The sequence below is a fragment of the Molossus molossus genome, unplaced genomic scaffold (genome assembly GCF_014108415.1).
Source record: "Molossus molossus isolate mMolMol1 unplaced genomic scaffold, mMolMol1.p scaffold_m16_p_1, whole genome shotgun sequence".
In the NCBI taxonomy this organism is placed as follows: domain Eukaryota; kingdom Metazoa; phylum Chordata; class Mammalia; order Chiroptera; family Molossidae; genus Molossus; species Molossus molossus.
In genome coordinates this window covers 183,690,271-183,705,657 of record NW_023425344.1, presented here as the reverse complement: position 1 = coordinate 183,705,657, position 15,387 = coordinate 183,690,271, and the positions used below count along the sequence as shown (strand labels likewise).

Here is a 15,387-nt window from a genome sequence, read left to right as displayed (position 1 = left end):
ATTTTCGAAGTTTTAAAGAACCTTTAAAGAGATGAATGATCTAAATTAGGTTCCCAGACCCAATTCCAACATGAGGGTAGAGATGGGCTCCCTCCATACTAACAAACTATTCTCAGACACCACTAGAGTGTTCAAGAATTCAACTTAATTCTGACACTATCCAGATATAGTGTCAGATTCCACAGATTAAGTAAGAGCTCATTCCTACAAGACTGCTCCACCACACCCAATATATTCAAATCAATATAAAAATAATTTCTGTGTATTAAATCTTCATGATCCAGTGCATATTTTACCCTCATATACATCTCATTTCAGACTAGCCACATTCCAAGTGCCCAGTAGCTTTATCTGGCAGGTGGTTACATTAGACAGCATGAATCTGGAGTAACTTAACTTGCCTCCTCCTTCCCACTCTACCTCCCATTCCCATCAAGTTCAGGGATTTGAGTGGTGGGCCAGAAAAGTTCAGGGGCCTTGTTGTCATGATGATGCTATGAGTCCACTGGAAAAAAAACAAAGTTGCTTTTCTTCTGAACCCTCCTCATTTATCCCGTATCCTTCTTCCCCTTCCTGAAATCAAGGTCTACTGCTCTAAGAGAATTTGATCTGTACTGGAGTATAGCACCTATTTCACTTTGCCTTACAATCAGTTGTTTATGTTTCAAATTTTCAAACTAGAATATTAATGCCTTAATGGTATTTGTCTTATTCCCTGTCTTCTCTCTTTGCAGTAGATTTAGCACTTAGTCATCAATAAATGTTTGTTGAATGAATGAATGGAGACAACCCTTACAGGATTGATGAACATTATGGAAACTTTTGTTTCATCTAGCACCTCCAGGTTCATATAACCCATTTCCTGATAAACAGTGAAGCCAATCAGCACTGTTGGTTCCAGCCTACAAACTGAAGGAAATACTTGCCTTTATCCTCTGTCTCACACTCATGAATTCAACAAATAGTTCCTGAACAACTCCCATGTTCTAGCTACTGTGCTGGGTGCTATGGGAGTTGCAAAGACCAGTAAGAAATATCCTTGCCCATAAATCCCTACATATCAAGTAGATAGTGGGCATTTGATAGGTATATGTAAGTAATTACATTCCTTTATACCACTACTGAGATGTGATGCCCTCGCTGGTGCAGAGGGTATGAGTCCAAGTAGAATTTATGAGCATGTTTGCTTTAGCATAATACAGAATGCAAAGTAAACAGAAAAAAAAAATAGGTACTCCAGGAAAGATCAATATATTTTAATAAAAGTATAAATGGCTTCAAGTGTGTTCTCCTGGTATACAGTTGTAACAGGATGATAGATATATCACTGGACTGCTAGGCCTTTCATTTGAGTACTTCGGGGAATCACTCATGTTAAACAGAAATTTATGTTAAGTAGTATTTCTGGGGATAATTTGTACCTAGTAAAAATGTATATACTCGTAGGTCTAGAAGGTCCCTTAGAGATCAATTATTCCAGACCACTCATTTATAGTAGTGAAAGTTATTATCTTTTGGAAGTAGCATTCTAAGGGCCTTTTACTTTTTATATTACTTATTTATATGCTGCATTTTTTGTAAGAGTACGTTTATTAAAAATGAGGACAATGAAACAAAGAAGGCCTTAAAATAGAAGTTACAGGAGAGAGCCCAGGCAGGGCTGCTTTGGCTCACTGGCAAGTCAGAGGAAAGGGGCCTTGGAGACAGGTTCAGGGAGTTAATCCAGCATGTGCTGCAGTTGCCTATTGCTCCCATAGTCGCAAGTCTCCGTAGGGACCCTTACAGCTTAGGAGATACACACTTAAGAGGGAAGAAAAGCATGGATGTGCTCCTGAGAGGGAGAGCACTATTTATTTTTTGTAAGAACTCATCACACATAATCAGAAAAATAAAGTGTGTATTTCTGTTAAGACAATTTAATGGAGGAGAGAATAGTCTTTTCAACAAATGGTGCTGCAACCACTGGATATCCACATGCAAAAGAATGAACTTGTGCTCCTATATCACACCATATGTATACAAAAATTAACTCAAAATAAATCATAGACCTAAATGTAAAAAATTAAAACTATACAAGTCTTAGAAGAAAACATAGTACTAAATCTTTATGATCTTGGTTTAGGCAAAGACTTCTTAGATACAAAACAAAGTACAGCCCAGACAGTGTGGTTCAGTGGTTGAGCATCGACCAATGCACCAAGACGTTGCCAGTTGGATTCCCAGTCAGGGCACATGCCCAGGTTGTGGGCCCAAGTGAGGTACATGCAGGAGGCAGCCAATCGATGTTTTCTTTCATTGATGTTTATATCTTTCTCTCCCTCTTCCTTCCTTTCTCTCTAAAATCAATAAAGAAAAAAAAATCAAAAACAAAGTATAACCAACAATAGAAAAATGAGGCTTCATCGAAATTAAGCCTTTTGTGTTATAAACAATGCCATCAATAAAGTAAAAGATGCCCAGCCAGTGTGGCTCAATGGATTGAACATCATCCCGTGCACCAAGAGGTCACCAGTTCAATTCTCAGTCAGGGCTCATGCCCAAGTTGCAGGCTCGATCCCCAATAAGGGGTGTGCAGGAGGCAACTGACCAATGTTTCTATCTCTCTTCCTCTCCCTTCCTCTTTCTCTAAAAGTAACACACACACACACACACACACACACACACACACACACACACGTGTATGTATATAAAGTGAAAGACAAGTCAGAGAATGGGAGAATATATTTAAATATCATGTATGTGAAAAGGGACTTATATCCAGAATATATAAAGAACTCTTAAAACTCAATAAAAATATGACAACACTAATTTAAAATGGGCAAGTGACTTAAATAGATGTTGGTTCACAAACTCAGTAACTCCCAGGTGAGATCTGTAATTGGCACCTGTATGCGGAGGGCAAGGAGAAACTGAAGAAAGATTGATAGGTGACAGGCTAAATAAACAAGGAAACTTACTACATATGGGACTTGTCTTGCGTAACCACAAGGCAAGTAGATGCAACTGCCTGCCAGAATCTTAAAAGTTTATATAAGGCCATATAATGTCCAGATGGTCTCAACAACACATTGCTCTCAAAGCTGAGTCCTTGAAAATGGTTCCCATAGATAGAAATGTACATTCTAAGGACAGGAGGAGTAAGAAACCTCTGATTGCCCAGGACCAGCTCATGGGTTAACCAGCGTCATATCCTCATGATGATCTCCTCCAACAATAGACATTCCTCCAAAGCAGATATAAAAAATGGCCAATAAGCATGTGAAAACGTTCAATATCATTATCTATATGAGATATACAAATCAAAAACACAATGAACTACCACTTCACACATAGTAGGACAGCTATATAAAAAAAGATAAGTGTTGATAAGGATGTAGAGAAAGTGAAACTCTCATACACGGGTGGTTGATATGTAAAATGATGCAGCTACATAGTCACCATGTGATCTAGCAATTTCATTTTTAGATATATATCCAAGACAAATGAAAGCATATATCCAATAAAACTTGTATATAATGTTCACAGCAGCATCAGTATTTACAATAGCCAAAAATTGAAAATAACCCATGTCCATCAATTGATGGATAAATAAAATATATATATGCCCTGGCTGGTGTGACTCAGTGGTTGGGTGTAGTCCCATATACCAAGCAGTTACTGGTTTGATTTCTAGTCAGGGCACATGCCCAGGTTGTGGGCTCAATCCCCATTAGGGGTGCAGGAGGCAACCAATTGATGTCTCTCTCTCACATCGGTGTTTCTCTCTCCCTCTCCCTTCCTTGCTCTCTAAAAATCAATAAAATTATTTTTAAATGTATATACAGATGATGTATTATAGAATCATACACTTGAAACCTATATAATCTTATTAACCAATGTCACTCCAATAAATCTAATAAAAAAATTTAAATGTGGCATATTCATACAATGGAATACTACTTGGCAATGAAAAGGAAGGAAGTACTCATGCACACTATAATATGGATGAACTCTGAATACATTATGCTAAGTGACATAAGCCTGTCACAAAAAAGTAGGTTTTATATGATTTTGTTAATATAAAATGTCTAGAATGGACCTTGGCTGGCACGGTTCAGTGGTTAGAGCATCTGCCCATACACCAAAGGGTTTGGGGTTTGACTCCCAGTTAAGGGCACATACCTGGGTTTCAGGTTACATCCTGGCCCCAGTCAGAGCATGTTCGAGAGGCAAGCAATGGATGTGTCTCTCTCACATCAATGCTTCTCTCTCTTCCTCTCTTTCTCTCTCTCTTCTCTTTCTATTTCACCCTCTTTCCTCCTTCCTTTCCATTCTCTCTTAAAAAAAAAAAAATGGAAAAAAATATTCTTAGGTGAGAATTAACAGAAATTAAATAAATAAATAAATAAATAAATAAATAAATAAATAAATAAAATTACTAGAAAGGACAAATCTATACAGACAGCAAGTAGATTAGTGGTTGCCTATGGCTGGGGGAGTGAGTATGGGAGAAGGGCATGGGCAATGACTGCTAATGGGCAAGGGGTGTGTTTTTAGGGTAATGAAAATATTCCAAATCAGATGATCATGGTGATGGTTGTACAACTCTGTCTAAAAATCATTAAACCATACCTATATGTGTGAGTGTGGTTACATCATAATGAAGCTGTTTAAAAGACAAAAATGGCTATTTCATTAAATTGATGCAATATGATTTAAGGTGCCATGCATTATTAATAAACATATTAAGGTTATTTTTAGTCAATACTTTACAGACATAAAGAACTAGTATCTTTCATGCAATTCTCTCCCATAGAACAAGGTCGGCAGCCTGGTCATCATCAAAGCCTCAGTTATGATTAGTTGGGAAGTAAGAGACACAGAATATAGTGCCTTAAACAAAACAGTTTATTTCTCTGTCACATAAAATTCTAGAGTTAGGTGACCCAGGGCTAGGATGGCATATATCTCTACAATGCCCTCAGGACCCAAGGATCCTTTCAGTCTCCTGCTTTGCCAACTCTAGGGCATGCTCTTGTTAGTAACAACCCTCTGAGAAGGATGGGGTGGGGGGCTGTCCCCTTCCCAGTTCTTGTCAGTCTCCTAAGAAAGATTTAAAATGAGTGACAGACAGCAGTGTTGAAACAAAGCAAGTGAATTTATTAAGGGAGCAAGACAAGCAAATTATTAAAATTACACTTGGCATATAGCACAAGCAGGCACCCAGCTAGTCTGAGTGCCCTGCCTGACAGATGTTTAGGGATTTTATACTTTCCTATCTATAGGTTTCAAGGCTCCTCTGCCAGATATCTTGGACAACAGACTAGATTTCAAGGTCTCCCTTTTACTGTGTTGTGGCTTTTACCAGAATTTATGAGAACATTTGGTGATTTTATCTTTGCCAGTTCCATATTGCTGACTTCTTTATCCAGTGGGTAAGATAAAACTTCTCCATCTTCCCCCCTCCCTCTTTTCCCCCCACCCCCCTTTCCTGTATTCTCTGGTTAAGGAGGAGAGGTGTTAAGTATTGCCATCAAGTGTCCTTGGTTGGGGAGGGTAAAGTCTTGCAATTCACAAGATGGCTGCAAGCTGCCCAAATTGTTTGGCCTTGTTCAATTTTCCCTTCAACTTGCCCAGGAATTTTCCTAGTTTCTTACTATCCTGCCATACTCTTATAGTTCATATGGTACCTATCATATTTGCATTTCAAGTAACAGAATGAAAGAAGAAAAAAAAAATGGGTGTTGAAAGAAAGGGAGAGAAAGGATACATCATACCAGATGTCTTTAAGAAAAATTCCCAGATGCCATTTCCACTCTGCATATTGACCAAAGCATGTGACACAGCCAAAGCAGCCATGCCTAGATTCTCTCCTGTTGCTTCTTCTATCCTAAGCTTTTCTTTTATTTCACTGTCCCCAGCTTTAATAAACAAACTCTAAAAAAAAAAAAAAAGGCCAATAGACTTTCAACAAAACAGTTTATCTTTGCCTATTTTATTCATATGCTTTCAGTTCCTGAAAGGTTTATCAACTGGTTTTATTGCTTCTAGCAGTATTTCAAGGATATATATTGCATCCACCTTTTCTGTATGCACCTAACAATTGTTTGGGAATCACTTTTGTTTTGTTTTTTTTCTTAATACTTTTTTCTTTATTGATTTTAGAGAGAGAGGAAGAGAGAGGGAGAAAGAGATAGAAACATTGATGAGAAATAACATCGATTGGCCACCTCTTGCATGCCCCCAACCTGGGGATTGGGCCCACAACCTGGGCATGTGCCCTGACCAGGAATTGAACCAGTGACCTCTTGGTGCATGCGTCAATGTTCAACCACTGAGCCACACCAGCCAGGCTGTAGTTTGTTATTTATTATGTTAACATATACATAGTACATAAGTAGGAAAAATACTTGAACACTCCCAATGTACGCAGCTTGGTGTATATTTATTTAATCCTTTTAATAATTAAAGATCCACAGACAGGCTTGGTTTCTATATAAGAAACCTAATCAGCAGAATGTGACTAAGTTAAAGTGTTCAGGAAAGATAATATTTATTATGTTTCAGGAAAAGGTAATTAACATTTAGGTGTTTGTTGTTGTTTTTTTTTTAAAGTTTACAAGTTCAGAAGAGAGACCAAAAAATAAAATGTAAATAAAGAAAAGTTAAGCCTTCGTTGGTTTGGCTCAGCGGTTAGAGTGTCAGCCTGCAGTCCAGAGAGACCCACATTCAGTTCCCGCTAAGGGCATGTACCTGGGTGGAAGTTTGTCCCCAGACCTGGTTGGGTTGTACAAGTAGCAACCACTGGATGTGTACCTTTCACGTCGATGTTTTTCTCTCTCTCTCTCCCTCCCACTCTATCTGAACAAAATATCGAAAAATGTCCTCGGGTGAGGATAAAAAAAAGTTACTATATGGGAGAAATAGAACTTTCAAATGCTGATGTTGAGATTTGTGTTAAAATATTGTATAATGAGCCCTGGCCAGTTTGGCTCAGCGGTTAGAGCATCGGCCTGTGGCCCAGAGAGACCCAGGTTCTGTTCCCACTAGGGGCATGTACCTCGGTTGCAGTTTGTCCCCTGCCCTGGTTGGGTTGTGTGGGTGGCAGCCACTCAATGTGTCCCTTTCACGTTGATGTTTCTCTCTCTCTCTCTCCCTCCTACTTTATCTGAACAAAAAATAGAAAAATGTCCTCAGATGAGGGTAAAAAAAAAAAAAATTGTATAATTAAAGTCATGGAAGAAAGGCCAGAGCCCACATACACTCAAATGCTAAAAAAAAATGCTAAATGCTAAAAAAAAAGTGAATTTTCTTTAGAAAATTATATTAGTATGTACTGCCTAGGAGAGAGTATAGTTTTAACAAGATGATAGCTTCACAAATAATATGTTATTTATAAATCTCCAAAATGTAATAAACCTGCCCTGGCTGGTTTGGCTTAGTGTATTGTGTCGGCCCACGGACCAATGAGTCACAGCTTCAATTTTGGCCAAGGGCACGTACCTCGGTTGTGGTTCATCCCTGACCCTGTTCGGGGTCGTGCAGGAGGCAACCAGTAGATGTGTCCCTCTCACGTCAATGTTTCTCTCTCTCCCTTTCTCTCCTTTTCTCTCCCTCTCCCTCCATCTGAAGATAAATGGGGGGGGGGGGGGAGTAATAAACCCACCAAATTCTATTCAGCATGACCATGTGAATTAAATAAAGAAGTTGCCTTCTTGCCCTGGCCGGTTTGGCTCAGCGGTCAGAGCATCAGCCTGCGGTCCAGAGAGACTCGGGGTCAGTTCCCGCTAAGGGCATGTACCACAGTTGCAATTTATCCCCGGCCCTGGTTGGGTTGTGCGGGTGGCAACCATTCGATGTGTCCCTTTCACGTTGATGTTTCTCTCTCTCTCTCTCCCTCTCTCCCTCTCTCCCTCTCTCTCCTCTCTCTCTCTCTCTCTCTCTCTCTCTCTCTCTTTCTTTCTCTCTCCCTCCCTCCCTCCCTCCCTCCCTCCCACTCAATCTGAACAAAAAATGGAAAAATGTCCTCGGATGAGGATTAAAAAAAAAAAAAAAGAAGTTGCCTTCTTGCATTACTACATCTCAAGACATAATATATCTGACAGAGGCTACAGCATATACCACATGGCCTGGAAAAGCAAGAGAATTGTGTTCTAGTCCTGGTTCAGCCCCTAGTTAGTCACCTAGGCAAGACATTTTTCAAGCCTTTCATTTCCTCATTAAAAACAATAAATGGGTTGGACTCTATGTTCTCTCAGTTCCTTTCTAGTACTATGATTCTAAAACATCTTGAGGGTTTATTTTAGATGATATAACACTTGTTTATATTAAATCACTTCTGATACATTCATTATCAGAAATTGTCCACAAATAAAATCTGAATTATTAAAATGTTCTTCTTCATATTTTCAAGTCAGAAACAGTAATTCAGAATTCAACTATAGCATTCTAATTTTTTAATTGAAATTATAACATGACCAGAATCATAAATTTTACATTCACATTCACTGAACCTAGAAAAAAAAAAAGATAGATAGACAGATATATATATATATTAGAATGTTAAAGCCAAAGAGGATCTGAGAGAGAGAGAAAGAGACTTCTTATGAAGTATATTTCAATGACAGTTACTCCATAGCAGCTGTACACTTAGAATTTGTGGGCATATATTACAAGCTGGAGAAAAAGTCCAGCCCAAATGGCAAAATACAGAGCCAAAAAGATTCTGAATTTCCTAAAGACACATTTTTGAGGAAGAAAGAGAAGAAATCATCCCCATTTCCTCATACACCTGTCCCAAATGGGAGAATTTTAAATCATGAACATCTTTGATAATATTTTATAGAAAATAAATGCCCAGATATAAGGACAATTTAACTTAATATTTCCTCCTCAATTTATTTTTTATAGTAGACATATTAATTTCATTTTGAACATGGTATGCCAAATATCCTGAACTTCCAGGAATAAAGTCATGTAGCTCCCCATGGAATTTCTTCATGGCATCACTTGATATATAGCCTACAAAATAAAATAAAAAAGTATATATTTGAAATCTTATTATACTATCTGACATTCAATGTCTTTTATTGATTAGAGTCAAGATTTCTAAAGAAGCCCTGGCTGGTTTGGCTCAGCAGTTGGAGCGTCGGCCTGTGAACTGGAGAGTCCCGTATTTGGTTCCCACTAGGGGCATGTACCAAAAAAAAAAAAAAGATTTCTAAAGAAGATTCTTAGAAAAGAAGAACTAATACCAGTCAGAAGATTCTCTATGATATTTGATAATTATCAGTGAACACCCTTCTTATACCTTACCTGTTCCCTACAACCTTCTACCTCCTTTTATTTTTATTTACTGATTTTTAGAGAGAGAGGAAGGAAAAGAGAGAGAGAGAGAGAGATTGATTTGTTATTCCACATATTTATGCAGTCATTGGTTGATTTTTGTATGTTCCCTGACTGGGAATCGAAGCCTCAACCTTGGAAAATTAGGATGATGCTCTACCTGACCAGGGCACTTCTACCTCCTTTTAAAACAAAGATTCCTAATTAACCACTTTGACTATTGAGAGTGTCATGCCGAGGTTGGGGATGGAACATTAAAGTACCTAGATACCTGGGAAGTGTGTCTGGCTTAGAGTATAATCACCTAGAACTATCCAACTAGCTACTAATGGCACAAAGAGTTTATCTTCCCTGGTAGAACAGGCAACACTTTCCTGCATTGCTAACACTAACATAATATTCGTTTAATACAAAATTAATGGGAAAATTGATATTATTGCTTAGTCAACAAAGATTCTTGGTATGAGTAATTTTGATGTCATGAATAATCTGAAATAGATATGAGTATCCAAAGAAACACTTAGAATGGGGAGAATTTAAGGACTCAATCACTTTAGCAATATTATTTTCGTATCAATTTTTTTATCTCAGTTATGTTTTATGTGTAATATAAGTGTTTATGGTTTATACTTAAAGTGAAACTTAATTTAAAAGTAAATCCTGTATGAGAAAAATTCTGGTAGTGCTCAAGGATGAATGAATTTAGAACACCACCACTATCAACAGGTTATTTACGCATATAGTTAGATTGTTTCTCATAACAGATAATAAATTCACAATTAATAAATTAATTATGAATTCAATCATATAAAATTGATTAGCATTTTAAAAGATATTTTAATTATAGTAATTTACCTCAGAAAAATCTCTCGGAGCACTATTACTATATTAGTGATATTACCTATTATCCTGTGGTTCATGGTATTTGTCTAATGGCTATGTTTCTGTGTAAAATAAACTAGTGCAGAAAATATTAATGTCTAGTTAATTGCACATATACACTTTGTGAAGTTTCTAAATATATGTATGAGTATAGGAATTTAAAAAATAGTTACTATAGTAATAATAATAACTACAGTAATAAAATTATTCCTGTAAGTATAAAGATAGGACATTTATGTATCAGAAATGGATAATTGTAGCATTTTGAAGATTATTGTAGAGGTAGTTTTGACACTGCTAAATGAAGAGAAAAAGATAAATATACAATGTCTTTTTAAATAAAATTTCAAAAACCTATGCTTTTAAATTGCTGATTTAAAAACAAAATTTTAAACTCTATTTTAAAAATTATCCATGGCCCTCCTGAATACCAGCCAGATCAAATATCCAAATATCCACCTCATTTAACACTATCCAAATCCCAGTGGCCACTATTCAACTGGTTCTCTTGGTTCCATCCTCTCAATGTCAACTTCAGTTAGCTATTTTTTCTGTTGGTACTAGAAAATCCAAATATGGAGTCCATGGACACCTGGGTGATCCGGAATGGGCTTCTGCGTATATGTGAGCATTTTTAAATTATAGGTAAAGTTGTTGTTGGTGGTGAGGTGTGTGTGTGTATGTGTGTGTGTGTGTGTCTGTGTGTGTGTATTAGGAGAAGAGACCTATATTTTATTAGATTCTGATATACTTATGATTAAAGTTGTCCGTATAATTTATCTTCCGAACTGGGACACATGAGTAAAAACTAATACCAAGACAACAGGCATAAAAGAGAATTGTCTTGTGTAAACTGGAACGTGTCCTCACCCTATCTATAGACTAGTTTTAACAGAAAATATGGGTCTATCTTTGGGTCAATTCTACAAATTAATTTGCTTAATGTGCGAATCATGTCTACTCTATAAGCATGTATAATAGTGAGGGTTGTACTTGCTAGGCTAGTATAATAGCTTTATTGTACAAAATATTCCCTTGTTTCTTCCCTACTTGAGTTTACTCTAAATTTTATTTTAAATTACCTGTTACCATGTTGTTCACTGGATAATTCTGAAGAGGGAAGTACATCTGCTTTGCTACAACTGGAGTCCTTATAAAATGCTTTTCTGTGCTGAAAATAAAACATACAGAAAGTCATATTTATATTCATTTTTTGGATTTATTTTACAAACAAGAAATTATTTCAGACAATATACATAGTAATCTAATTGCTCTTTGATTAGATTTCAGTCTTAAACAAGGATACCCATTATTATTATTATTATTATTATTATTATTATTATTATTTATCACGGCTCTAAAATTTCTGACCAAGCAATAAGAGATGAGGAAGTGGCAATGGAAAGATGGCGAAGGGCAGAAACTGAGGGAGGGTGAGTGTGTGAGAGAGTGAGCAAGTGTGTGAGAGAGTGTGAGTGGATGTGAAGGTGGACGACCAAACTCGTGCAGTGCAGAGCCGCGGAGCAGAAGATTCCTGTGCCATGGACGGGAGCAGCCAGCTACCGCGGTAAGCGGCACTTCAGGGCACTTTTCCCTGTGCCTTGGGGGGGGGGGTCCCACTATTTTGGAAGATCCTCAGTCTTCCCTGGGAGGAGGCAGTGGGAGTGGCGAGGGCCCAGCAACCTGAGCCCACCAGCACACCCGGCACCATTGGACCAGTGGACACTCTGTGTCAACACAGACAGGTGCACAGTATTGGAGCACCCAAGGTGCTGGTTGTGGAAGCTGCAGACAGCCGGGAGCCCAGCACCACCCCCATAGTAGCAGCCTGATCAGAGTCCAGATATACCCCAGCAACAGAGGCTGGGGAGCAGACATTCATCCCCAGGCAACAGAAGCACAGACCAGCAGCTGAGACTCATCCCCCAAAACTACAGCAAAAGCTGAGTAGGAGTTGAACCCTACAGAGCATCAGCACTTCCCAGACACCATTGGCTGGACCTGGGGCTCCACAGAGGCCTGAGCGGTCCAGCAATTCACAAGGGCAGTGGGAAGCTAGAGCCCTAGAGAGACAGGTACAATCCAGCTGTCCACCCATGGGAACTGCAGGGTGCGGGGGCACCAGAGAGGCCTGTGCAACCCAGCAGGGACTGTGCGATCCAGTTACCCGCAGGACATGAAGGGTGCTGAAGCACCAGAGGGGCTTGTGTGACCCAGCAGGGACTGCGTGATCTAGTTACCTGAGGGACCTGTGGGGTGCTGAAGCACCAGAGAGGCCTATGCGACCCAGCAGGGACTGTGCAGTCTAGTTACCCACAGCACATGCGGGGTATTGAAGCACAAGAGAGGCCGGTGCGACCCAGCAGCCCATAAGATAGGCATAGAGCCAGGTCCCCAAAGGGACTGTGTGATCCAATTACAAGCGGGACCTACAGGGTGTGGGGGCACCAGAAAGGCCTGTGATACCCAGCTGCACACAAGATAGGCATAGAGGATGTGAAAATGGAGGCAGAGTGAATAGAAGCTACGTAGACAATCTCCCAGGACCAAATGGGAATTACAACTAAAATAAAGACAAATCCTCAGAAATAAGCAACAGCAAAGCAGAGGGCAAGACCATATAACCAGGGACACTGGTAGGATCTGCAGAGGTGCGAGACAGTAGCCGGCTGGGTCCCACAAACAGCAGCAGTCATAGCTGTGAGCAGCGCCCTTGGGGAATAAAGAACAAGCCCACTCCACAGCACAGAGAGCCAAGACAGAGCGCTAAAATAGCCACAGCCACTCACCTGGAGGCTATGGCAGAGGGAGGGCAGACTGAGCTGGAACTCTGTGGGGACACCCGGGATTTGGAGGGCACTCAGAGTTTTTGCTGAGTTGCGGCCACAAAGGATTGTGGCCAGTGTGCTCCTTCCCAGAGCTGTGGGGAAAAGTAGCAACCCTGCATGCCACCCCCTCCAGATTCAGCCTTTCCCAGATGAGGTAAAGAAATGCAAATTGAGGCTCATTGACAACCAGCATCTATCCCACCCTCTGGAAATCCTCTTATTCAGAACACCAGAGCTACATTCCAAGGCACTGAGTAACTAAGACTACTAGCCACCAGGTAAAAGCTAGAGGATAACTGAACCTTTCCTGGGCTTGCAAATCTACCCAGGAAAGTAAGACTTGACAGTGGTGTTTAACATGGGCCCGTCCAGGCTCATCCAAACCCAGAAAAGGGAGCCACAAACAGCAGAACACCAACACCCACAGGGAAAATTTAGCAGGCTCCAAAACACATTGAGATAGCCAAAATGGTGAAACAAAGAAACAAATCCCAAATGAAAGAACAAGAGAACTCTATCGAAGATGACATAAATGAAATACAGCTAAGTAAATGTAGCTAAGTAGAGTTCATAGCCATGATCTTGAGAAAGCACAACAGCATGAGTAAGGACATCAGCACCATGAGTAAAGATATAGAAACACTGAAAACCAACCAAGTGGAAATGAAGAATGACATAGTGGAAATTAAGAACACATTGGAAGGACTGACCAGCAGAGTAGAGGAAGCTGAGGACCGGATCAGTAAATTAGGAGACAGGGTAGAAAAAAAATCAACCAATGCGAAAACCAAAAGGAAAAATTATTAAAAAGCAGGAAGACAGCTTAAGAGAACTAAGGAACAACTTAAAACATAATAACATTCACATAATAGGAGTCCCCGAAGAGGAATAAAATGGGCAAAGGTTAGAGAATATATGTGAAGAAATAGTGACACAAAACTCTCCTAACTTGGTGAAGGAAGAAGGCATTCAAGTTCAAGAAGCACAGAGTGCCCCAAGTAAGAAGAACCCCAAAAGGCCCACACAAAGACACATAGTAATTAAAATGCCAAAAATTAAAGACAAAGAGAGAATGCTAAAGGCAGCAAGAGATAAGCAACAGGTTACCTACAAGGAAAACCCCATAAGGCTCTCAGCTGACTTCTCAACAGAAACACTACAGGCCAGAAGGAAGTGGCATGAAGTAATCAAGGTCATGAAAAACAAGGATCTGAACCCAAGACTACTCTATCCAGCAAGGCTATCATTCAAAATAGAAGGTCAAATAAAGAGCTTCCCAGACAAACAAAGACTAAGGGAATATATCAACACCAAACCAGCACTGCAAGATATGCTAAAAGGACTGCTGTAATTAGTAGAAGAAATAGGAAGAAAAATAGAACCACACTAAACAAAAACGGCAATAAATAAGTACGTATCAATTATCACCTTAAATGTGAATGGTCTGAATGCTCTGATAAAAAGACACACAGTAGCTGACTGGATAAGAAAGCATGACTCACATATATGTTGTTTACAAGAGACCTACCTCACAACAAATGACTCACATAGGTTGAAAGTGAAGGGATGGAAAAAAATCTTTCAAGCAAATGGAAAGGAAAAAAAAGTTGGGGTACAATACTGATATCTGATAAAGTAGATTTCAAAATGAAGGCCATAACTAAAGACAAAGAAAGACATTACCTAATATTGAAATGATGTAGATCTATCCAACAGGAAGATATACCTTGGTAAAGATATATGCACCCAATATAGGAGCACCAACATATATTAAAAATCTTTTGGAGGACTTCAAAGGAGAAATCAAGTTATACAATCATAGCAGAGGAATTCAATACCCTGCTGACATCACTGGATAGATCTTCTAGACAAAAAATTAACAAGGAAACGCAGTCTCTAAATGAAGCACTAGATCAAATGGATTTAATAGGTATCTACAGAGAATTACACCCCAAAACTACAGAATTCACCTTCTTCTCAAGTGCACATGGGACATTCTCAAAGACAGACCACATGTTAGGGCACAAACTAAGTCTCTACAAGTTCAAGAAATCATATCAAGCATCTTCTCAGATCACAATGGCATGCAACTAGAAATCAATTGCAACAAGAACACGCAAAGACATTTGAACACATGGAGGCGAAATAGCATGTTATTGAACAATGAATGGGTTACCATGGAGATCAAGGAAGAAATCAAAAACTTCCTAGAAACCAATGAAAATGAACACACAACAACACAAAATCTATGGAATGCAGCGAAAGCAGTTCTGAGAAGGAAGCTCATAGCACTACAGGCCTACCTCAAGAAGCAAAAAAATTTTCTAATTGACTATCTAACCTCACAACATAA

General features: G+C 39.1%; 1 protein-coding gene across 1 annotated transcript in view; it reads right to left on the bottom strand.

The window, feature by feature from the left end:
* Positions 1–8,857: 8,857 nt before the first annotated feature.
* Positions 8,858–15,387, bottom strand: part of TERB2 (telomere repeat binding bouquet formation protein 2) — a 29,888-nt gene continuing 23,358 nt past the window's right edge. The window contains exons 6-7 of the mRNA XM_036248750.1: positions 11,289–11,377; positions 8,858–9,000 (exon numbers count right to left, since the gene is read on the bottom strand). Of these exons, the coding sequence (XP_036104643.1) occupies positions 8,858–9,000; positions 11,289–11,377 (232 nt within the window). The remainder of the gene's footprint in view (positions 9,001–11,288; positions 11,378–15,387) is intronic.